A 25,159-nucleotide genomic window follows, 5' to 3' on the forward strand; every position below is an offset into this window, starting at 1 on the left:
TGGAGATTTGCAAAAATGTAAAATAATGCTACTTGTCTCATTAATGTTTTTGCTTTTGGAAAATAGTTATTTTTCATAAAAATGTTAACATGTAATGGTTTGCTCATTTTTAAATAAACTAAATATTCTAATATTTCTTATATTAATTTTTAATACTGTAAATATCCACAGACACAACTCACATCTGCAAAAGCTTTTGAGGGTCCTCTTTTAAGAGTGTGAAAGCGTTGAGACCAAAAAACTTGAGAACCAAATGTCAGAGACCAGAGTTTGGCAAACTTTTTCTGCAAAGAGTCAGAGGGTAAATGTTTTAGGCTTTGTGGTCCCAAATGGTCTCCGTGGTAACTACCCAACTCTGCCATTACAGTACAAAAGTAGCAACAGACAACACAGAAACAATGGGCATGGCGGTATTCCAATAAAAATGTATTTATAAAATTGGCCCAGCCAGGCGCCGTGGCTCATGCCTATAATCCCAGCACTTTGGGAGGCCAAGGTGGGTGGACTGCTTGAGTTCAGGAGTTTAAGACCAGCCTGGGCAACATGGTAAAATCCTGTCTCCACCCAAAAATACAAAAAATTAGCTGAGCATGGTGGTGCATGCCTGTGGTCCCAGTTACTTGGGAGGCTGAGGTGGAAGGATTGCTTGAGTCAGTGGGGCAGAGGTTGCCATGAGCCAAGATTGTGCCACTGCACTCCAGACTGGGCAACAGAGGAAGACTCTGTCTCAAAAAAAAAAAGAAAAAAAAAAAAAAAAAGAGTCCTTCAAGTAGGATTTGGCATTCAGGCAAGTCAGTTTTTCAGCCCCTAATTTGAACATTCTCCCCTGAGTTGGTGATACCAGAAGCCAGATTATGTCACTCTACTCTCAGAATTTCCAGGGGACCCCCTTTCTCTCCAAGCCTTTGAAATGGTCTCTATACTTACAGTTCCCTCTACCAGCAACATTCTTCCTCAGCTCATTTCCTCATCTCCTTCAAGTCTGCTCCAATGTCATCTTTCTCAGGGGAACCTTCCCTGACAGTCCTATTTAAAACTCCCCCCTTCTTTCAATTCTGTCTATAGCACTTACCACTTCTGGGTATGCTCTATGACTACCTTATTACTTTTACTTACCACCTGTCTTTAGCCACCAGAATGTCAGCTCCCTGAGTGCAAGTTTGGTTTATTCATACCGTTATTTCCAGCACCTAGAACAATGCCTGGTATGTACTTGAATATTTAAGTAGATGCGATATCTTTAACATGTGCCAGTGTTTTTTGGTGAGGCCAGCAAGCACTTATTGCCTCAGAGGAAGGAATACACTGCTACTTGTCTGGTAGCTTTAAGTGCTGAGTGGCTCCAAAGCATTTTTGATGATCAATGACAACATTTACAATGTAGAAGAGTAAGCTTGAGTTACCTCACAAAAATTCATAAAATCAATCTCACCTTTAAGTCGTATTTCCTATATACAGACAAACGGTGGCTGAACACATTTCTTGTAACTATCACATATATTTCAACTCCATCAACATTAAGCCGGTACATGCCCAAGAATTGGGGAAGAAGGGTGATCCCATGACATTCCACTATGTACTGCATAGGAGAGAAAAAAAAAGGAAAAAAAATCCAATCAAAAGATTGCTTCCTTAGATGTAAAATACATACACCTATGGTGTTTATACAAAGTGAAAACCTCCAGTCATTAGGTCCTATTTACGGAAAATGGCCACATTTGTACTGCTTACCAATCACATCTCTGTTCACCATATCTACACAGAAAAGAAAATTCAATTTTATCTCCAAACAATTTTTTTCCAACATTCCAAATGGAATTTGTAAGGTCAAACCTTGGATATGATAGTGTAAGGCAAGAGGACATGTGACTGTCTTTCTCAAATTCCTTTCAAGGGATATTACACTCCACCTAGCACCTTTGCCTTCTACCCCAAAGCCCTGACTACAGGACTGAGGCAGAGCGACCTGGCCGCTAAAATCAGCTTCTCTAACATTGTTGAAGTCGAGATTAAAGAGGAAATTGTGGAGACCCCAGTGTTAGAAGCTGGGAGGGCTGAGCTAAGCTTCCCATGAGAGCAGGGCAGAAGGGGCAACCCCTGTGACCACAGCACCCTCACTCCTGCTCTGCCGGCAGATGGGGACTGCCTGGTTCCCGCTGGTTTCCACCAAGTTAACTGGACAAGCCCAGGGTTGACACCATTTCCGAGCAGAGTTGCAAAAACACAACACAACCTTGGCTGTTTCTCATGACCACATTCTAGAGGGCCACAAGATGGAGCCACTGCTCCCCGAGAGCAGATTTTCACAAAACAGGGGTCCCTCTGCACTTCCCAAAGGAGGCTTAGGTTTTCCTTCCTTTAAAATCATGGGGAAGGAATATTTCAAAAAAGCTCTATGTCCATTGACACATGTGTGAAATCTCCAGGATAATAAACAGCATAAATGGTGAGATTCCATTATTGTAAGCACCATACATGTTGGGCATATTCAGAGATGCTGATGATGCAGTTGGAGGGAATTCTGATCTTTTTTTCTATACTGCTTGAATTTTTCATTTTCTTTTTTTTTTAAATGAGAATTTTATAAAAAATACAAAAGTAATTAGAATGTCCTTTCAAACATTTTAGTTGTAAATACTGTTAATAATCAATTCTGATAATACTTAAACCACCTTAAGAATGAAAGTCTTCAGTTTTGATCATTAAAGATAAACAGCATTGGTACCTGACTCTGATTTTTGCCATCTAGAGTTTTGGCAAGTTTTAAAGCTGCGTCTTCCCTTTCTTTTTTCTTGTTGACAATAACTGAGCTATATATTTTAATCTCACGTAATTCCTGAGGAGAGTTTCACCTTGTTATTTGAAATTAGATGAGTGAAACATTTTCTCTTTCCTTTCAAAATATAGTAAATTGAGTTTTGCTAATGCAAAACAGGTAGTAAACAGCCATTGCATGAAAAGAAAATTTCTCACATCTGATCTAGAGAAATAAAAAGGAGTTCTTGGCCTCTGTAGAAAGGTGGCTGGATGGGCCTTCAAACATGCAGACTGAGGAAGTCCAGTCTCCATGTGCAGTAGAGAGAACGTAGGTTTGTGAGCCAGAAAGGCGTGTGTGTGTGTCCTGGTGCCTCCATTTATGAGCTGTGAGATCTTGGGCAAGTTACCAAATCACTCCACATTTTAGCTTCATTTTCCAAAAAAAGAGCCTAATTCCTACCTTGAAGGTTGTTTTGAGGGTTACAGAAAAGAGTATGTCAAAATACTTCACACGATGCTGTGTACTACACTATACTGAAGATGATAATGATTATTTTCATTCAAAACTGTTAAGAAATTTTAATGTTACACCTGTTTTGTGCTCCAAACTGACATACAGACATGTACTGGGTGGGGTCTACTCTGAGGCAGTTATTTTTGAGGCCCACAAGACAGTCCCTGCCCCGGGGCACACACCGGTTTTGGTTTGGATGCTCAACCCCTCGCTGCGCTCTCATGATGGACTACATTTACAGAATCCTGCCATGTCTCTCTGATTCAAGTTGCTGTACAGAGCCACAGACGGCTATGTCTCACAGTGGAAAAGAACCAATGCTACAAATATGGTAAATAAATCTTTTGAATATTATACAGCAAATCATTGACTAGTTGCCCCCTCTTAGGAAAAAACACCCATACAGATTACATTCTATACTTTCCCTACCTTAAAGATTAGCTAAATTACTACACTGAAAAAAGATCAAATCTGTCTACTTTGCCAGGTGCGGTGGCTTACGCCTGTAATCCCAGCACTTTCAGAGGCTAAGGTGGGTGGATCACGAGGTCAGGAGTTCAAAATCAGCCTGGCCAAGATGGTGAAACCCCATCTCTACTAAAAATACAACAATTAGCCAGGTGTGGTGCACACCTGTAATCCCAGCTACTCGGGAGGCTGAGGCAGAAGAATCACTTGAACCCAGGAGGTGGAGCCGAGATCGTGCCACTGTACTCCAGCCTGGGTGACAGAGTGAGACTCCATCTTTAAAAAAAAAAAAAAAAAAAAAAAAGTCTGTTTACTTTATCACCAAGTCTACACGCAGTTGTTCTCAAACGTACGGCTCACCTATGGGGCTCCTTGATGAATACCTAAAACTCCTGAGGATATAAATATGTACCAACCCACAAGTCATACCAAAGTTTATTAGATTGCAGTATTGCCAAGCTGCAGGTGGTATCAAAGGTTTAGAAAGCATTAATGGGTTAAAATTTTGCAGCAGAGAAAATTATACCCATTAACTCAATTTCTGGGGGGAAGCACTGGGAAAGGGGCACACTGTTGCATTTTCAGTGGAGGAACATTTCACTGGGTCTGTGAATGCCTGGGCTATGGACCTCTGTTCTCTAGCACGACGCGCTGTTGTAGGCAGATGTTGACACAAAGAGGCCTGAATGAGAATCCTGGTGGATTCTCCCAGTTGACCCAGAGAAAGCTGAGCACAAATTCATAACACCAGTGGGCCTAACTCCAAGGATTCCTACACACAGCAGCTGCTGGAGGGCAGCCCTGAACCAGGGAGACTGTGGATTCACAGCGACAGCGTTAGCCGGGGTCTCACGAGCCTCAGTCACGCTGCACAGCTAGGAGCCCCCCGATCCAGCTCCGTGTTCCTTACCTGTGTGACCTTGGGATAGTTATTCAACCTCTTGGTCTGCATTTGGAAACTGGGAGGTAATAATAGTACTTAATGATTAAATGAGTTAATTATAAAGTTTTTAGAACAGAGTCTGGCACATAAAAAGTAGTATAAAGTGTTATCTACCTTATGAACCTTTTCCATTTTCATCAAACCTCAAAACCCCCTCATCACTCTCAGTATTCATTCATAGAGGTCGAGTATGGTGGCTCACACCTGTAATCCCAGCACCTTGGGAGGCCAAGGTGGGCAGATAGCTTGAAGTCAGGAGTTTGAGACCAGCCTGGCCAACACAGCGAAACCTTGTCTCTGCTAAAAATACAAAAATTAGCCAGGTGTGGTGGTGCATGCCTGTAGTCCCAGTTATGCAGGAGGCTGGGTGAGGCAGAAGGATCGTTTGAACTTGGGAGGCAGAGGCTGTAGTGAGCCGAGATCGCACCACTGCACTCCAGCCTGGGTGACAGAGCAAACTCCTGTCTCAAAAAAAAAAAAAAAAAAAAAAAGATGTATTCATACATTCACTTAAAATACGTACTGAGCATCCATCACATGCCTGGTACCATGAGGGTGCTGACTTTGCATTGCGGAGTGGAGACGCCTGGTTCTTGTCTGTGTGCAAGTTATCCTACTTCAGGTGGAAAAGGGTGCCATGGGAGGGGAATGGCTTGTCTTCCGGTAGCCCCATCTCCCAGTGATACAGTTTGAATATACGTCCCCTCCAAACCTCACGCTGCGATGTGATCCCCAATGTTGGAGGTGGGGCCTGGTGGGAGGTGACTGGGTCATGGGGGTGGGTCCCTCATGAAGGGTTTGGTGCCATGGGGAGAACTGCTTACAGAAAAGGGCTTTCCAGTCTCCTTCCCCACCTCTCACCAAGCCATGCCAGCTCCCCACTGCCTTCCAACATGAGTAGAAGCTTCCTGAGGGTCTCACTCGAGACAGATGCTGACGCTATGCTTCTTGTACAGCCTGCAGAATTGCAAGCCAAATAAACCTCTTTTCCTTATATATCACCCAGCCTCAGGTATTCCTCACGGCAACACAAACAGGTGAAGACACTCAGTGCTTGCACGGCGGATCCCCTTGGAAGAGCAGTCTCTCCAGTCACACTGGGAGCAGTCTTGTCAGGTTCCTGGGCATCCTCCCCCTCAGTCCAGGATCCTCAACCTCTCTCCCTCCACTAGCAGCTTCTCAACAGCGCTTAAATGTGCTAAAGTTTCTCTCAGGAAAGCAACAAAAACAAAACACAAAACACCCCCTCAATTGCAGAGATGCATGGTCTGGCACTGCCTGGATCCTGGCTTGAACGCACACTTTGAGGGCAACTGGGGACACCTGATTATGCCACTAACTAGGTATTTGGTGATAGTAAGGAATTTATCAGCAATTATCTTATACCGAGAAGTCCTTATGTTTCAGAGAAGCATATCAAAGTATTTACAGAGGAAATGTGTCTGTGATTTACTTTTGAAACACTTCTGCAAAAATAAAATGATGCAAAATAAAATGTTAATAATTGTTCAATCCAAGTGATGGGTATATGCTACCAATTTTCTGTCTGTTTGAACATTTTTACAATAAAAAGTAAAAAGAAACACAAACCATTCTTTGACTGCATGTCTTTCTCCATCTCTGGTCTCTCTCCTGACTGGCTTCTTGGCAGAGTTGTCTATGCTTATTCTCTATTGCTCTGTAACTCCCATCCATTCTGCAGCTCATCCTGCTCTGGATTTTACTTTCCTATCCCTTCAGAGCAACTGCTCCCCCTGAGATCTCAATGACCCTTGAGTGGTTAAATTCGACAGATGCTTCTCCGCCTTTCTCTCTCTTGAATCCGATGAGCAAACAGTGCTCTTGTCCAGGGCTTCCTCCCTTGGCTTCTGAGACGCTATGTTTTCCTGGCAGTCCTTTTCCTACTCTGTCCCACCTTTCCTGCTCTTTGGCCAATTCTTCCTCCTCTACATGCAAACTGTCAGGGCCCTGACCTAGATGTCCTCTCGTCTTCTCTTCTTCACTGTGTACAGGCTACCTGATCCACACCTTTTGTTTTCACTTCTATCTGTGTCTCGGTAACTCCCAAACTTATGATTCCCAGTCCATGATCTTTCTTTTGAGTTGCACATCCATATAGGATTCATGTAATATGGCTTTCTGCTCCACGAATGTAAGCTCCACGAAGATGGCAAGCACTGCCCTTAGCAGGACCTCATGTGTAAAAAACATTTCATATACAACTGTTGAATAAATAAATGCAGCAAATAATTTTAAAAACCCAAGGTGTTTCCTACAGATGCCTACTCTCTCTGCTCTCTATAATTAACACCATGACCCTTACCTCCAGGTGCTGTAAATATGAAAATTCTAGATTTTGAAGGCAGAAAAAAACCTGTCATTTATGATGAAAGGGAAGCCCTAGATTTTTCTCATGATGGCCATGACAAGTGAAGAACTTTACACAAGAAGTAGGAAAAAAGCAGGCATATGTCGGGCATGAAAGGATGAAAAGAGGGTACTACAAAGTAACTGTTTAAGGATGCTAATCTTAAAAAAAAAAAGGCAGTCACATGGTTAACTTGGGGGAGAATTCAGAAATGGTCACGGTTTATCTGTTCTAGGGCTCTTACTGCACATGCAAACTGTACGACGCGATGTATCCTCATTCTCTAGCATCATGGGAGAAACAGAACTTTGAGGAAGGGGGTAGAACAGAATCATAACCCTACTGATATCAATCTGTCACTGAATAAGAGTAAAGAATCACATCCGATGATTTATACAGAATTCACACTTAAAATTATCTTAACTTCCCAAAGTTTGTATGCACTGATGAAGTTGATAAATGGTGTCCTCTTTAAACCACAGAATCACATGCACAGCAATTAGAGGACGTCTGCCTCCTTCCCCTCCAGCTTCTCTCTATCCTCACCCTTGGAGGGGAGGGGATCTTTGGGCATAACATGGCTTAGGCGTGATGCTCCCATACCAACAACAGAGGAGCTTGCTGCCTTTAAGATGCCCCATTCTGGCCGGGCATGGTGGCTCATGCATGTAATCCCAGCACTTTGGGAGGCAGGGGCAAGTGGATCACTTGAGGTCAGGAGTTCGAGACCGGCCTGGCCAACATGGTGAAATCCCGTCTTTACTAAAAATATAAAAATTAGACAGGCATGGTGGCAGGTGCCTTGTAATCCTAGCTACTCAGGAGGCTGAGGCAGGAGAATCACTTGAACCCAGGAGGGAGAGGCTGCAGTGAGCCTAGACTGCGCCACTGCACTCCAGCCTAGATAACAGAATGAGACTGCCTGAGAAAAAAAAAGAAAAAAGAAAAAAAAAAGACATCCCATTCTGATGAATGTGGAGATAAGGAAAACAGGACCTGCTGATGACTCAAGCAGGGCCAAGATGCAGCTAAGGCCCTGGGGTGAGGGTGGAGAGGGCAGAGGCAGGAAGGGGTGAGGGGTGGAGGGCAGAGGCAGGAAGGGGTGAGGGGTGGAGAGGGCAGAGGCAGGAAGGGGTGAAGGAGGGAGACTTTCACGAGCACCCATGGTCTAGATGTGGCTACAAGGCAATCCTTCCCCACTGGCAAAAGGACATCATCAACACAGTTGTCCCTTTCTGTGATGGTAATGTCTCACTTTACAGACTCGACAGGTGCAGTGCTCTAATGGCCCGGAAGGCTCCTCTGTAGAATGGATGAGTGCCAACTCCTGTCTGTAGCCACTTTGAAGTCCCAAGGCAGATGAGGCCGCAAATGGACCAAACACTGAACAACGCTGGCCGTCCCTGTGTGGCTCAGAAATTAAGAGCACACACCAGATAAGTGGGCTTATTCTCCTGGGAGAGCACAGGCAGCATGTACACAATACCGAAGAGTGTTCCTTTCAGCAGTTCCTCGAATAGGGCTTTTCCCCTGAGGCATTCCTCCTGGTGGCACAATGCTCACCTGTCATTTCCACCTGTCTGACTCTGCAGGTCGCCTGTAGCTAAGCCCTCTGCTCACATCAAACAGCAGCTCTGCCTGGCACCTGAAGCGGAGGTTTCTAGATGTCTGCGATGCAGCCATGGCACTGAGCTTCCATATGCATAGGTGCTGAAAATCTGCTCTCAAACTTTATAAAAGTGAACCTGATTATCACCAATTCTTCTTACACTTGCCATATGTAGCTAAGTCAATCACACTTATTCTTGGGGTCAGCTTTCCTATTCTCAGTGTTAAATTCACTACGTTACCTATGCTTGCATTTTACAATATTGTTTTTGCCTAGCTACTTGGGAGGCTGAGGCAGGAGGGGTGCTTCAGCTCAGGAGTTCAAGACGAGCCAGGGCAACACAGGGAGATCTATCTCTTAAAAAAAAAAAATTGAAATACTCCTTTTATTAAGTACTGTTCACTTCTGCACTGTCATAGCTGGGCACCTCTTGTCACTTCCCTTCATTACTTACCTCATAATAGCTTCTGCTAATTCTAAGAGTGCTCTCAGAAACTTTCCTATATGATGGCTTTATTTTTTAATTTTTTCATCTGTAACATGCATTTCCAACACTAACAGTTTTCACTTTTTTCTGTCTTTTTTTAAAAAACAATTTGCTTACAGCTGGGCATGGTGGCTCATGCTTGTAATCCCAGCACTTTGGGAGGTCGAGGCAGGAGGATCGCTTGAGTCCAGGAGTTTGAGACCAGCCTAGGCAACATGGCAAAACCCCATCTCTACAAAAAAAACAAAAGAAATGAGCCAGGTGTGGTGGCACATGCCTGTATTCCCAGCTACTTGGGAGGCTGAGGCAGGAGGATCACTTGAGGCTGGGAGGCTGAGGGTGCAGGGAACCGTGTTTGCACCACTGTACTCCAGCTTGGGCTACAGAGCAAGACCCTGTCTCAAAAAAAAAAAATCTACTTATAAATGATGTCATCAACAAAGGTCAAGTTTCTCCCTTCCTAATTCTCCCTCAGAACTTTTTCCTGTACTACTGTGGGCTTGTTAGAAACGTAATGCAATGATAAATTAGAGTCGTGGAATTAGGCTTTCAAAAACATAAAATGTTAACAGCCACCAGACCTAGGTTTCCTTTGCTCTTAGGCACTCATCGAGAATAACAAGGGTTATGAAGCCCCGATCTGTTGCTCTTCTCATGGAGAATGAAATGCCATTAAGAGATTCACAGTTGACTGAAGGTTGCAGCAGAGAGGGTTCTAAGTGATGTACTGCAACAGATAAATATTTATAACTCCGCATGATAGTGTGAACCTGGGCTCTGGCTTTCGGGAATTGCTGTTATTATCGTGTTTCACTCATTTTTTTAAAAAAGCTTGAAGTGACAATTTAATATAGCATCCAATTAGTACTTCAATGTAAAGTCTTGTTTCATTTAATGTTTTTGAAAGGTTAAATTATCTGTAATCCTTATTGTACCACAGGCTATGTTTATAGATTATTCCTACAACATATTTCACATGAAAGAAAAGGAAAGGGAAAAGAAGGGAAGGAAAATGAAGGGAAGGGAAGAAAAGAAAGAAGTCCAGGCAGCCTGAAATTATGGATTGCTCTGGTGTACAATGGCCAAATAAGTAAACAAATGACACAACTTTGAGTGGATGTCTTGGTATATTCGGGGATAATGGTCTGTAAGCGTCAGTTAATATAATTTATTTTGATTTCAAATCGTCTTGAAGTAAAAAAAAAAAAAAAAAAAAAAAAAAAAAAACAACCAAGGACTACATTTAAGCAAATGTAACAAATAATATAACAAATAAAACTTTACTGCTTTTCTTAATTAAGCTTGATAAAAATCAAGCTTAAAAGGAACAAGCATTCTTCTGTAGTATTTACACAAATTCTTCGTACTGAGATATGCAGAAATGCCTAAGTGCACACATGGATGTGCCTAATTCAATTAGTGACACACCATAATAAAGACCCATAAATAACATCATCATTAAAAATGAAATAACTTTGTAAAAAATACAATAAAGTGCGTTATTACATGTACATATGCCATTTGTTACAAAAAGCACAGAATGGCTGCTCCACACATGACTGCTGGCAGGGAGCTCTGACAAGCCCAAGGCCTCCTGGACAGCCCCATCCCAGACAGGAAGCTTAGCTGGTATCAAACGCAGGAAGGTTCCAGAATGGCCCCTGTACCCCACACACAATTGGGAGCTGGGGCCTGAGCGGCCTATGCCTGGGGCTGGGGGTACTGAGCATTTGAGCAGGTGCACCCGAGAGCAGGTGTGTCCAGGGAGCATGTGAGGAGCTGGAATCCAAGCCAAAGTGTTGGAGGTGCCAGACAGAGCCTGTCAGAAGCACATGGGTGCAGGGACACTGAGGACACCAGCATGGTGGGGGAGTGGGCCCAGGGGCTCCCACTCCTAGCAAAACCCTTGAAGGGTGCAGACAGAGTCCAGGGCTGGGAATCCCTACCCTCCTCTTTTGCAGAAACAAAACTCTCTGAAAAAGAGCCTCCCTAAATTAGGGGCAGAGGCCTTCCCAAGCATTGCAGAGGTGAAGATGAAGCTATGAGTTCAGCAAGACTCTCGGACACTAAAAAGCAAGTGTAGCCACAGAGATGGGATGCCCAGATTCCCTCCAGGGAAGGCTGTGCTGCCCAGCTGAAGGTGTGCGGTCCGCAGAAGGCCTGCAAGGGCAGCTCCTTCTAGGTCTGCCTTCCGAGGGCAGCCTGTCATTTTGGCCCAACACAGGAGCCTCTAGTGCCCCACGAGGTTAGCCGAGGCTTGACTGGGCCAGCAAGGCAGTCTGACTTCTCCCTCTGCCCAATCTCACTTCTTTCCTCTTCCCTACATAAGTTTTGATCCTGATCAACATCTTGACCCCAAACTGTGTCAGCATCTGGTTGGGCAAGTCACTGTGTGTGACAGTTGGCAGACTGAGACAAATTCAGGCCCCCAGGAATTACAGAGGTGGGGACTCTCAGGAGTAAGTTTTGAACAGTTATGCGCAAAACATCTAAAGAAACAAAGGATGCAATTTCACAGATGAGCATAAAACAATAAACTATCAGGAATGAACTGTCAGATTTTGAAAAATCTTCTGGAAAACTTCTAGAATAAAAAAGATAATTGTTGAAATTAAAAAAAAAAAAAAAGGATTAGAACAGTTGAAGAGAGACTTAGGACTGGATGATATACTTTGAAGAATTTACCCAGAATTGGGCAGAGATGTTTGGAGATGGAAAATGGGAAAGAAAAGTTAAAGATGGGGAAGCCAGAATGAGCACATTAAAGATATACTTGTTGGAGAAACAGAAGGAGAGAGGTGAGGCTGAAAGAGAAAAGGACCGCGGAACTTCCAGGCCCTGGGGAAGAAGTGCCGCAGGAAAAGCTTGCTGGGGAGTGAGCTGGGCAGCTCCCTGTGAAACTAGGAGCAAATGGCTGAGGACGTTGGGAACAGAGGGCTACAAACGCCCCTGTCAGCAAGCTTCGGGGCACTCGTTGGGCCACAGGAACTCCCAAGATGACAAATACTTTCACCCGTTTCTAAAACAGAAGCAAGACGTGTCCGCAGCTTCCAATGGCAGCAGAGGGTCTATTGGGAGCTTGTGTTTAGTCTCATAATCTGATACTTACACAGTACTGAGAATATCCAAGTAGATATTGGATATCCAAGGAGGCCCCTCCAGACCCATCCAGTCAGAGCCCTGATGAAAGTCTAAGAAGCACTAATGCAACATAGAACCTTTTCTCTTTTGGTGCTACAACCCTCTCCACTCTTTTTTGCTTTTAGCTTTTATGGTCCCTATTTTCTCAGTTTTGTTCTACTGAAGCCTCATCCTTTGAATAGTAACACCAACGTCCCTGACCTTCGGGAAAGGATAAGCAGATGTACTATCAGGAGATTTCAAGGAAGTCACATGCTCACCCTCAGATCCTTGAAATTTGAGGTGCTAATTAGCCTATTTAACAGGGAATTCAGATTTGGAGGCAAACCTTCTGGATTCAACTAAAGGTATTAATTGTTTCCCCAAATAAAAGGATAAGAAAGGAATTTAAGTCATTTTTAACAATTTCACCCATTTATCGATTCAGTCACTTTGAAATAAAAAAGTAAATTAAAATGCTCCATTTCAAAAGCTATTAAAACACTCAATAATAATTTGATAAGGTATTTCTTGATCACCTACACTGCAACTTCCCTTGGGTTACACTGTAAGTTCTATACAACTTCTGGGAGGTATGTTACCGACAATGCCTCTCAATTTTTTTTTTTTTTTGAGACAGAATCTCACCCAGGCCGGAATGCAGTGATGCCACCTTGGCTCACTGCAACCTCTGCCTCCCAAGTTCAAGGGATTCTCATGCCTCAGCCTCCTGAGCAGCTGGGACTAGAGGCATACACCACCAACCCCAGCTAATTTTTTGTAGTTTTAGTAGAGACCGGATTTCAGTGTGTTGGTTAGGCTGGTCTTGAACTTCTGGCCTCAAGTGATCTATCCACCTCAGCCTCCCAAAGCACTGGGGTTACAGGCATGAGCCACTGTGTCCAGTCAATACTTTGAAATTTTAATTCAAGTTGAAGCTACATGATACCAAAGCTCCCAATGAATTCAGATCAGTGGGGGGGAAAAGTCAGTCAATTTAAGAAAAAAAGATATTCAAGTGGGTTCTTTGCCTTTTTTTTTTTTTTCCTTTTTGAATGCTCTAACATTGTTTAGCTAATCAGCTGATAATCATCATTTATAGGACCTGAGTTTCTTATAGCCTAACAGAAATGTGAAAAGGATATTTACAGCGAAACATTACTTTCCCAACTACAAGTAAGAGAAAATAAAATGAAGTAAATGAAATTTATGAAAGTTTGCTGCGCTTAACGTGAATTCTCCATTGGTCTGAGAGATGAAGCTTTCCTTTCTTTGCACAGAGTGAAAATTACGGTACAATTTGGGCAGGAAATGAAGAATAGAGCAAGATACTGGAACTTGGGGGAAAAATCTAACTCCTTACGGCTGAAATCTTCATAATTCTGCCTCAGTGCCATAGCCTACCAGAAACCAGGCCCCCTAGTGGATTAAAACTGTTAAGGACCGAATGCCACATTAGAATGATTTCAACACGGAGGTGTAGGAAATTAAATACAAGAACGGTATTTAATTAAAAATCTTATTCAGTCACTCATTTAGTACTTCTTTTTCTTTCTTTCTTTTTTTTTTTTTTGAAACGGAGTCTCACTCTGTTGCCCAGGCTGGAGTACACTGGCGCAATCTTAGCTCACTGCAACCTCCACCTCCTGAGTTCAAGTGATTCTCATGCCTCAGCCTCCCGAGTAGCTAGGACAACAGGCACGCGCCACCACACCTGGCTAATGTTTTTGTATTTTTAGTAGAGATGAGGTTTTACCATGTTGGTCAGGCTGGTCTTGAACTCCTGACCTCAGGTGATTCACCCACCTCGGCCTCCCAAAGTGCTGGGATTACAGATGTGAGCCACCACGCCCAGCCCATTTAGCACTTCTTATACAACAGACACTGCTCTGAGCATGTTATAAATATGAATTCACCTAATTAGCACAACACCCAAATGAAGGGGGTACTATTATCCAAATATTATAGACCAAGAGGTATCAAGAGTGTAGGTAACTTGCCCAAGGTCATGCCATTGGCCAGGGGCATGGCTGGGACCGGAAGGTGGCTGGCTGGATCCAAGTCCTTGCTCTTGAACCACCTGCCACACCAGATAGCTGGGAAGGTCAGTGTGTCAGAAAATTAATCCCAGGAAGAATTTACTCAAACATTCAAATAACTAGCAATGTTCTACTTCTCCAGAGGCTGGCCTTGGGGCAATTTTAACCCTCCAGAATATAATTGCAACTGTGGCTACATTTCATTAAAACAGAAAACAACAAAGGAAAAGAAAAAAAAAAGGCTGTTGGGTAACCAAAGTTGTCAGAAAGTCCACGCAATTCACTCCACGGGAGAAACCCTCTATGAGAGCCTCTCATCAACTGATATGCAATTGAACAATCTGCATTCCTTGTCTAGATTTGGAAGGTTCAGAAGCCCAGAGAATTCCAAGGTAAGAGCAACAACAAGCAAGAAGAAACAGAAGAACTGACGACCACTACTGAAGCAGGAGACAGAAAGTTTCTTAGATACAAACCCTAAAAGTACTCTAGGCCCACATAAAGTAGGAATGAAGGCCTGACATATACCTCAAATACCTCTGAGCATCTCAAACCACAGGGAGAGAAATGCAAAGCTTGACAGGCCTCTCTGGGTTTACCAGTGAGAGGCCTGTGCCCGGTCACATGGAATCACAAGAGGGTATGCCAGGCTGAGCCCACACCCAGTAATATTCATCAAAATCTTGTTTGGAAGTGGCATACAAGAACAGCCTGAAAAACATTCAAATAGAAGCCAGACTGGGAGAGGGCTAGGCAGCCGGTGTGCATTGTGGCCTTTCTCTGTAGAACAGCATTTACTAAATGTAAACCACACGTTGGTGTGGCCTCTGCTAACTGCTGCGGGTGTGATGTTTGACTCGGCAGACCGGATCTTCCTTCATGAACACCTGCCAACCTGAGCAGGGTCCCAGCCCTGCCCTCAGTGAGCCTAGCAGGGGTCACCCTGAATAGATCAGCATCAAATAAACTGTGTGAATGATGAACGTTTTATGAGGTTTCTGTGGCATTCTCTGATTACGGAATTAACACTGTTACTCTTCACTGCTGCTGTAGTTTTAAAAACCTCTTCTACGTGAGATTTTGCTGAGATGTATACAAGTGGCATGTTCATCTTCAATGGTCAACATTTGTGTCACCCACACATTTCCTTGTCCTTAATTTGTTTTTGTTTAAATGGAATTTAAAAGTGGACAAATTAGCAAAACCAGAAACAAAAACAAATGGTGCTGCAACCGTGGCTATATTTACACATGGCCTATATTGATAATTAGCAGCCTATATGGACCTTTTTTTTTTTTTTTTAAGTTCTCTGATATTCTTGTTTGTTTCTCAGCCTGTGGCAAGGATGTTGTTTTATCAGGTCAGGTGTCTTGTGTCTGCTCTGTGGGGAACTCCTTAGAGTCAACCCTGCTGGATCGTAGTACCAAGACCACTTACATTTCTCCCTGGCAACAGACTCAAAGTGTCAAGCATGCTGGTCATCTTGGCGTGAATGTCTGTGCTTATTCCAGGCTCCATTTTGTGCCTTTATCTTTCTGCCTCCTCCTTTTCTTTTTTTCATTTATTCTAGCCTGTATTTCCAACTTCTTTGAAGGCCACCTTAAATCCTTTCTAGAATAAGGTCAAGAGTGAATACATGAATAAATGAATAAATGAATGAATGAATGAATGAAATGCAGGTGCAGAAGCTGAGTTCAGAGATCACCCAAGAGGCAGTTCCTAACAGGTGAGGATCTACGTCTCCTGACTTCAACTTAGTGCCTTCTAAATAATTTACATTAATAATGTGATTCTCAATCATTAAGACCCTACAAATTATATTTAAAATATTCTGTTTATAAAAAGAAAAAATATAGATGTTGGATAAAGGAGACTTTTCTGAATAAAGAACACACCAAGAAGATAACAATTTTGTAGCAGTGGAACAAAAGGAAGTCTTTACACTGTTAAAGCCCCTGGGAGGTGTCAACAGACTTATTTTGATCCCACACTTATTTTAACACTGGGGATGTGTCAAATCCCTATGTTAGGTTACAATAACTACCCCAGAGAAAACATTACAAATTGTGATTTTTGTAAAGTCAAAGGATGCTAAACTCAAAGTTGTCATCAAGAAGTTGATACTTCAATTGTGTGTCACATTTTATTAGCATGGTATCCTAGCCATCTATCAGAACAATATGTTCTCATCAGTCATGAGATATCACTTTGCTTTGAATGTTCTGAGACAACTGAAAGAAAGTATAAAAAGAATGCATAAGTACAACATCAATTTCCAGAGGAGAAAAAATGAAAAAGTAGACTGTTTAAAAGGTGAAGAGTTAAAAGCTGCAACCTGTAATTCAATTCATTTAGATAACAGAGCCTCAATGTCTTCCCCCTCACAGGTACCGTCCTGACACTTTAAAATTTCCTTTAGAATAAGAGGCAGTAACATAAGCAGTGTAGAACAAATTTCAAAAGGAATAGATATTATAAAAGATTTATTAGATACGAAATGAATTTAGAGACTGACTGATTTTAGAAGACAAACTAGAGGCAGTACCACATTTCAAAAACAGAATATAGCTCAAAGATCTTTATAGACTTCACTGCAAGCAAAATGTAATTGACCATACTTGCAAAGATTGGAAGAATAAGCAACTGCCAAGAAAGAATCCATGATATTAGAGCATCATGCATGACCCCAAAGTAATGCTTTGGAAGGGATGTTTAAACAGACATCTAGGAACTCACAAGTCCAGGCCAGTGCTGCCTTCAAAGCAGATACTTAGTAAGTGTGATTGTTTACACTTGAGAATCGTTTTATTAATATAGTCAGGGCCTGTGGCACTTTATTTTGAATACCCTTTGTGACAGCCAATTTTTACCTTTGGGGGATTGGGAACTGTTTAAATTTAAAACACAGTGTGACTCTGCTATGAATGGAAAGTTTGTGTCCCCCAAAATGCTCATGGTGAAACCCTAATCCCCAAGTGATGCTATTAGGAGGTGGGGCCTTGGAGAGGTAATTAGGTCACGAGGTTAAAGTCCTCATTATGGGATCAGTGCCCTTATTAGAAGTGACAGAAGAGGGCTTTTGATCCTGTCCCCATCACCCTACTCCTACCAACACAGGTGAGGATACAGTGAGAAGCTGGCCGTCGGCAAATGAGGAAGAACCCGACCATACTGGCACCCTGATCTCAGACTTCAATCTTCATAACTGTAAGAAATAAATTTCTGTCATTTAAGCCACCCAGTCTACGCTTTTTTATGACAGCTCAAGCTGACTAAGATCCTAAAAGCATCAACGTGTGTATGTGTTTTAAACACCAGTTCTGAAGATGATTCCTGGGATGTTGCAACAGCAGACATGTTCATATCGTATGACTACAATTTCTCAAAGTGACTTAGTTGTTATGTCATTTTTATACCATAGATGTTATCTTGATAATATTGATGCTATGGCCACCATCATACATTGAGTATCTAGTGTGTGACAGACACTGTGCTAAGTACATGACATGCATTTTCCTATTTAATCTTTAGAATCCATATTAGGTGTTATTATTATCCTGACTATATAAACAAAGAAACTGTGGCTTCAAAATCCAGGCAGGGTGTGGAGACTCACACCTGTAACCTTCGCATTTTGGGAGGCCAAGATGGGAGAAATGCTTGAGCCCAAGAGTTCAAGACCAGACTGGGCAACATAGCAAAACTCCACCTCTATAAAAACACAATTAAAAAAATTAGCCAGGCATGGTGGTGCATACCTGTGGTCCCAGCTACTTGGGAGGCCGGGGTGGGAGGATTGCTTGAGCCCAGGAGGTTGAGGCTGCAGTGAGCTGTGATCACGCCACTGCACTTCAACCTGGCAGCAGAGCAAGACCCTGTCTCTAAAAAAACAACCAAGTCCAGAAGTCACATGGTTAGTAAGTGACAAGGCTGGGATTTGAGCCCAGGATTGTCCAACGCTGGACTTCACGCTCTTATACTCCATGGTGAAGGAGGCCTCTTACAGTGTGGGCTGGGCCTTGGGAACATGTGCTATACCAGGGAAGCTTGTGCTGGAATTTACTCCATGAGAGACAGATTGCTGCTTCCAAGGATGGTCGATTTTACCTCCAGTGATTACAATGGAATTATGCTCGGGGATGAAAAGCGGGCAAGAAGCAGACCAACACTCACCTTCTAAAATCAGAGAGCTTGCTACGTAGCAGATTGGAATGGGGTGGGCCCTGCTGGGGCCAGGACAGAAGAACCACTGACAGCAAAATGGGATTTGGAGGTGTAAATGGATACAAACTCAGAGGTCAACACCCAATCTCTGGCACAGGCAAAAACTTCTGCCAAGTTGCCAAATCTTAAGCTGAAAGATTTCAAAATCAGAGCAGTGATAACTGAATCTATTATACAAGAGTATTTAGGTTAAAAGTGTTATATAAATAATGAATGACCTTTATAGCATAAGCATGCCTAAACATTAACTGCCAGGAATCTGGCCACTGTAATTTTAGAACACCGGGTTAGAGGAGATTTTTATGTGAAATGTGTTCTTCTTGTTCTCTAACTATATATTTAAATCTTTGGCCTTGGTGAGAAATCGCTATGCATATTAACCTTCTTGGAGTTTCAAGTAAATATCAAGAAAAATTACCTGGTGGTATTTCTTCAGGATGTTGTGCATTTCGGCCACGTCTTCACTGGTAATGGTCTTGATGATGTATCTTTTGTCGTAGGAAGTGTGAAAACGAGCTCCACTGCGGGCCTGGGAGTCGTTGGGGAGGGGTGCACTCCTGGTCAGGGAATTCTTCCCGGGTGGGGTAAGAGGGGAAGGAAGGGGGGAAGATAACTAGTTAAAGGTGTGGCTTTCTGATTCCCAGAGAATTTGTCATCATTGGAAGTTTTCAAAAACATTTGTGTCTGGGATAAATTGATAAGTAGGATGACATTTTTACAGGCATCATAACTCACATTGCAAGCCTTTCAGATGAAATGAAAACAGCTTGAATTGTACTATGATTCTAATATCCTTAAAGCAGACTAATGTCTACAATTATAATCAAAGTAACTTTAATCACTTAGTTCTTTTCAGAGTTGGACAAGATCTCAAAGTTTTCTCCTGAATAAAATTAGGTTCCAGTCATAAAAGAAAATTTTACAGTCACTGAGCATTTCCTTACATGACAGGTATCATGCCAAGCATTTTGCACAGATTATTTCCCCCAATTCTGATAACATTCCCATGCAATTGTTACAATTGCTATCATCATTATTTTACAGATGAGGAGATGGGGATAAGAGAGGCTTAGTATCTGGGCAAAGGGCACATAGCTAGCAAGGGAAGAGCTAGAATTCTGACTCCAGTGTGGCTGGCTTAGAACCCAAACTCTCAACTAGTAAACTACTCAACTAGTAAAGTACTTAACTTGCAGACTATGCTACCCGTGTGCCCCAGGAGGAGAGGGCAGGAGCCTGGGAGAGTGTCTTCTAAAACAGCTCCTCCTTAGGCAATTTGAATTCGGTCCATCCTCCACTCCCTACCGCCATTTTTGAGAACTACTGATATCCTGGAGGGTGGACACGGAGGGGCTCTGAGTAGGGGCTCTTCTGACATCATTCACTCCAGGATCTGGTTCATGCTAGTGACACTGGCTAGGCAGGTCTACCCTTCTCCTCCCATGTGACTTCTGTTCAGATCTCCTCTTTCTTACATCCTCCAAGAAGCCTCCTCCTTGTCCCAATCTCCTGACAATGGCTGTCCAGGCCATGGGGTCTAGCAAACCCCACACATGGTTAGTAAGTGACAGGGCGGGGATTTGAGCCCAGGATTGTCCAACGCTGGACTTCATGCTCTTATACTCCATGGTGAAGGAGGCCTCTCAGTGCGGGCTGGGCCTAGGGATGGCCTGTGTGGGATTCAAAGGCAAACATGCTTTCTCCTTTTAACTTCCTCTCTAGAGTGGGCATTCAAAGGCCTCAGTGGCCAAATGCTGTTAGGTTAAGGGAACATGGATATCTTCAGAGAGGCAGGTGATAGCTAGCTCTGCCCATGGATTTGCAAAAGAAAGAGTGCCTTTCTGTCTAGTATATTCCAGTCTCTTTATCCTTTCCTTCCTTTCTAGATGAAATCAACAGGACTGAACCACTTGAGGTAGAATCAGATTGCAGCAGTGCAGAGGTTCACACAGGCCCTACCTGGCCTGAAGAGAAAAGTGGCCCATGAGCAAATCTTCAGCTTCCAGGATTCTCACCTCACCACCCTGGCATCCCCTGCAGTGGATCACACATTCTGCAATCGCACACCTTGGCCTGAAGGCAAGCAGGCGCACCTGCCAGATGCAGAGTCAAGGCCACCAAGTAACTGAATCTGCTTTCCTTAGCTTATTAGAAAACTTGAGAGAAGGAAAAAAAATCTACATAATCCCCAGTGACTTTAAATAGCAAGACTTGGCAGTGTTCAATTATTCTTAAGACAACTGAAATTTATTAGATAGCCTGAGAATGATAAAAATGACTTTCAGGATGAAAATGGCTATATTAACAAGAGTTCCCTTCTTAATTACAGTGTTTTTCCTAAAACATGAACAAGATCTCCTTTATACTACTTCCCACTTAGAACAAAAAGGAAGAGAATCAAAGCGAATTTCCCCTGGTGGGGTTTTAAATGCTAGCCCCCAAAAAGCAATTCTTGCTCTTTGTTAATGGTCTTACTTTTTTCTTGCAATCACTAATTTGCAAAAGGGCATTTCTTCCAAATAAAACAAGAACTCTAGGAACTGTAAGATTGCAAATTATCTTCAGGCATAAAATCAAAGTGGGAACAATCAAGTTTATGAAAGCCAGGTGGAGCAGACCAAATGGAACAGACCTTAAACTCTGTCAAACTGACAATACGTGTAAAACAACTTTTGGGGGGATGGGGAATAGTAAAGGAGAACTGTATTCAGCACAGGATGGAATTCCAGCAGCCTCAGTTTCGTAGATCGTTTCCTTATGCACATTAGACAGGACAGTATAACATTCTCTCATGGGCCAATGGGGTGAAATAAAATTGAAAGCTGCATAGTCAGTGCATCTCAAACTCAACAAGCAACTGAATCACCCAGGGATCGTGTGAAAATGCAGATTCTGATCCAGCAGGTCAGGGGTGGGGCATTTTCAGAAGTAGATGCTGCTGCTTGAGTGGGTCTGTAGACCACACGTGAGAACCAAGGTCTACAGAATGGTGTTTATGCTGTGTTTTGCCGGCACGCAGCATGTACAGTCTAGTGTATTAAGTACATTATAATTACAGACTTACCGGCACTCATGCCTTTCCCATTATATTCTCTACACCTCTAGTTCGATTAAAATGGGAAACTTTCTAGTTCATAATAATAATCCATGGCATTTACTTTACTAATTAATTAAAGAAGGGTTTAATAATACTATGTACAAGTACCAATACAATGTACGGGATTTTTTATTTTTATTTTTTGAGGCAGGGTCTCACTGTGTTGCCCAGGCCGGAGTACAGTGGTGCGATCTTGGCTCACTGCAGCCTTGATCTCCTGGACTCAAGTGATTCTCATGCCTCTGCCTCCTGAGTAGCTGGGATTATAGGCGTGTGACACCACGCCCAGCTAATTTTTGTATTTTTAGTAGAGACAGGGTTTTGCCATGCTGGCGAGGGTGATCTCGAACTCCTGGCGTCAAGTGATCTATCTGCCTGCCTTGGCCTCCCAAAGAGCTGGGATTACAGGGATGAGCCACCATGCTCAGCCCAATGTATGGGTTTATAAAGGGCTGGAAATGTAAAAGCAAATAATGTAGGAACTCCTTAGCTCAGATACTACTCTTCCCCAGTTTTTTGCCTTTCTTTCAGTTTCAAAGGCATTGTTATAATAACATATGCAGACATTGGATTAGGATATCAGCCATATCTTCATCCTGGTATATAAAACCTTAAAAATTCGAATCTTGATTCTGTCTCAAATCACCATTTTAATAATCACATGAGTAGCCCCAACCCACACTATCTGAGTATTTTTAAGGTTCATGAATATCAAATAACCAATGAAGTTAGGAACACTGTATCAAAACACAGAATGTACCTTTCATATCACCATGAATATAAAAATACATAAATCAAATGTATTAAAAGCCTTATCCGATAAGCAGGAAATCAAAAGAGTTAATGCAATTCTACACAAAACACCTGATCCTTGGAATGATTCTAAGGCCTGGAAAAATCCAACTCATTATTTCACATTTATTTTCACAATATTCCAGTGAGAGAGGAAAAGCCAGGTCCATTTTTCCCACCTGAAGATAAAGAAACTAGTATACAATGGAGCCAAGCAATATGCCTAAGATTCCTATCTAAAGTTTTCTCTGAACTAACCAAAAAGGGTGATTTACAAAGACAAGACTGTACTTCTGTCATTATAATCATAGACTTTTTGTAGCCTTTATAATAAAGTAAAATTGTTTATGTATTTTTACTATTATTATTTACTTTCTTGCCCTATTCCAAGGCATGAAGCAGATGTGTGTTTTTAAAAGCAGTACAGGCAGGGCACGGTGGCTCATGCCTGTAGTCTCAGCACTTTGGGGGCCGAGGTGGGTGGATCACTTGAGACCACAAATTCAAGACCAGCCTGGGCAATATGGTGAAACCCCGTCTCCACTAAAAATACAAACATCAGCCAGAGGTGGTGGTGCATGCCTGTAATTACAGCTACTCGGGAGGCTGAGGCATGAGAATTGTTTGAACCTGGGAGGCAGAGATTGCAGTGAGCTGAGATCATACCACTGCACTCCAACCTAAGTGGCACAGTGAGCCTCTGTCTCAAAAAAAATAAAAATAAAAATAAAAAATAAAGGCAGTACTGTGTAATGGTGAGGGCACTGGTTTGGGATCTAGAACATTCATCAGTTCTTGTAGATAGCATTTAGTCTCTTTGAGCCTCAGTTTCCGGTTCTATAAAGTGATAGAGAATAAGCCCGGGGAGAGAATGGGCTGAATGAGATCTCTACCTTGGATCTTTTAGGACTCTAAAAATGGATTTACTCAGCCGGGTGTAGTGGCTCACACCTGTAATCCCAGCACTTTGGGAGGCCAAGGCAGGTAGATCACCTGAGGTCAGGAGTTTGAGACTCGCCTGACCAACATGGAGTTCAAGACTAGCCTGACCAACATGGCGAAACCCCGTCTCTACTAAAACTACAAAATTATCCAGATATGGTGGCGCATGCCTATAATCCCAGCTACTCAGGAGGCTGAGGCAGGAGAATCACTTGAACCTGGGAGGCAGAGGCTGCGGTGAGCCGAGATGGTGCCATTGCACTCCAGCCTAGGCAACAAGAGCAAAACTCCGTCTCAAAAAAAAAAAAAAAAAAAAAAAAAAAAAAAAAAAAAAAAGGTTTACTCAAAGACATGACTCGCTCTAGGAACTGCTGTAAAACATGGGCCTCAGAAGGTGACTCAGGACACCTGTCCCAAGAAAGAGTCCGATCAGAGGACAGTATAACCATCACCTCGGCAGGGGCCTAATGATGGTTTAGGACACTCAGGCCGAGAAGAAAGAGAAGATGCAGTGAAAATAACACTTCACAGATTCCAGATGTATTCAGGACAACATCAGCCAGAACGAGCACATGAGCTCAGCGGAGGAGGCCTTATATCTTCAACACAGTCACTGTGCTGCCTCGAACACTGTATCTACCGACACTGAGTAAGAAACTCCTCAGTGTGCTTTGTTTTGTCGCAAACGAAAAAGGAATCACAGCATGATGTTGGATGCTTGGACAAGCTGGGAGGCCCTTGATGGAAAGAGAGCTTGGGAGTGACCTTCAGGTGCCTTCAAGGGGTCCCTCCATGTTTAAATAAATCTCAAAGAGCATTAGAGTTGGAAGCAACCTTGGAGATGACTCCAAACCACTCAATGTACAGATAAAACAGACCCAGACAGCAGAAATGACTTGCCCAACTCAGTTCTCCAACATCAGGTGGGCTGGTGAGCACGGAGGGCCCTGCAGGGGCCCCACCCAGAGCCTCCATCTCCCCCTGCCATGCTGTTTCTTCACCTGGGCTCTAGAGTATGGTGGGCATTATGAAGGGACAGTCAATTTTTCCATAGTGACAAACACCTTCTAATGCCAATTTAGAGTGTGAGCCAGCTGGCACAAAACCAAACCTGTCTTTAGGTTTTCGGTTTTGCCAAGTAAAGTGTGTAGAAAATATCATCAATAACAGCCACAGTGCTAATGCAGTCCAGAGTCTGTTATTTACACTTTTATTAACAAGTGTACAAAGCTATCTGGACTCATTCTAGGACTGTTCATTACTTTACATTAACTGAGTAGGAAGAGTAGGAGCTGTCTTCTCTCCCGGCAGGAGCTGAGACAGATGAGTCTGTGGAATAAGCATTTGGGACAGGAGGACTGTGCTGCTGAGCCCTGGACCCAGAGTCAGGCACTCACACAGTGTAACACAGGGCTGAAGGAGGACCGGCACTTAGCATTTCCTATGAGTCCTGTTGACTGGTGACGATGTCAACCCTAAGAATTCTTCACATTTCTGACCATGTGGCACACTGCATCATGTCTATTTAAATTAGTTTATGTGGTCTGAGAATTGTTGGAGGTTCTTGTTTTCCTCCTGTCACTGGTTTCTGCCTTTATAAGAAATGTCCCATCCACTCTTTCTGCTTAAAACTGCATGGATTTTCTTCACAAACAATGTCAAAGCTGAAAGGAGCAATCTTTTATACTGGGAGTGCTGAATTCTGGGTTACTTTATACTCTATATGCACTCTGAATATTACTAAGCTGGGGGGATTAAAAAAAAAAAAGAGAACAGGAAAAAAAGAAATTAAGATGAAA

The 25,159-nt window shown here is 42.9% G+C and overlaps 1 protein-coding gene across 8 annotated transcripts in view; it reads right to left on the reverse strand.

Annotated features, from left to right (window-relative positions):
- PIP4K2A (phosphatidylinositol-5-phosphate 4-kinase type 2 alpha) overlaps positions 1–25,159 on the reverse strand; it is a 177,988-nt gene that overhangs the window by 34,456 nt on the left and 118,373 nt on the right. For 4 of the 8 annotated variants that reach the window (XM_005564792.4, XM_045399685.2, XM_065520413.2 and 1 more), the window contains exons 4-5: positions 18,948–19,100; positions 1,433–1,579 (exon numbers count right to left, since the gene is read on the reverse strand). In XM_005564792.4, coding sequence (XP_005564849.1) covers positions 1,433–1,579; positions 18,948–19,100 — 300 coding nt within the window. The remainder of the gene's footprint in view (positions 1–1,432; positions 1,580–18,947; positions 19,101–25,159) is intronic. The other 4 variants (XM_005564793.4, XM_074001188.1, XM_065520411.1 and 1 more) reach the window with 2 other exon arrangements.

Source organism: Macaca fascicularis, chromosome 9 (assembly GCF_037993035.2).
Source record: "Macaca fascicularis isolate 582-1 chromosome 9, T2T-MFA8v1.1".
Classification (NCBI taxonomy): Eukaryota; Metazoa; Chordata; class Mammalia; order Primates; family Cercopithecidae; genus Macaca; species Macaca fascicularis.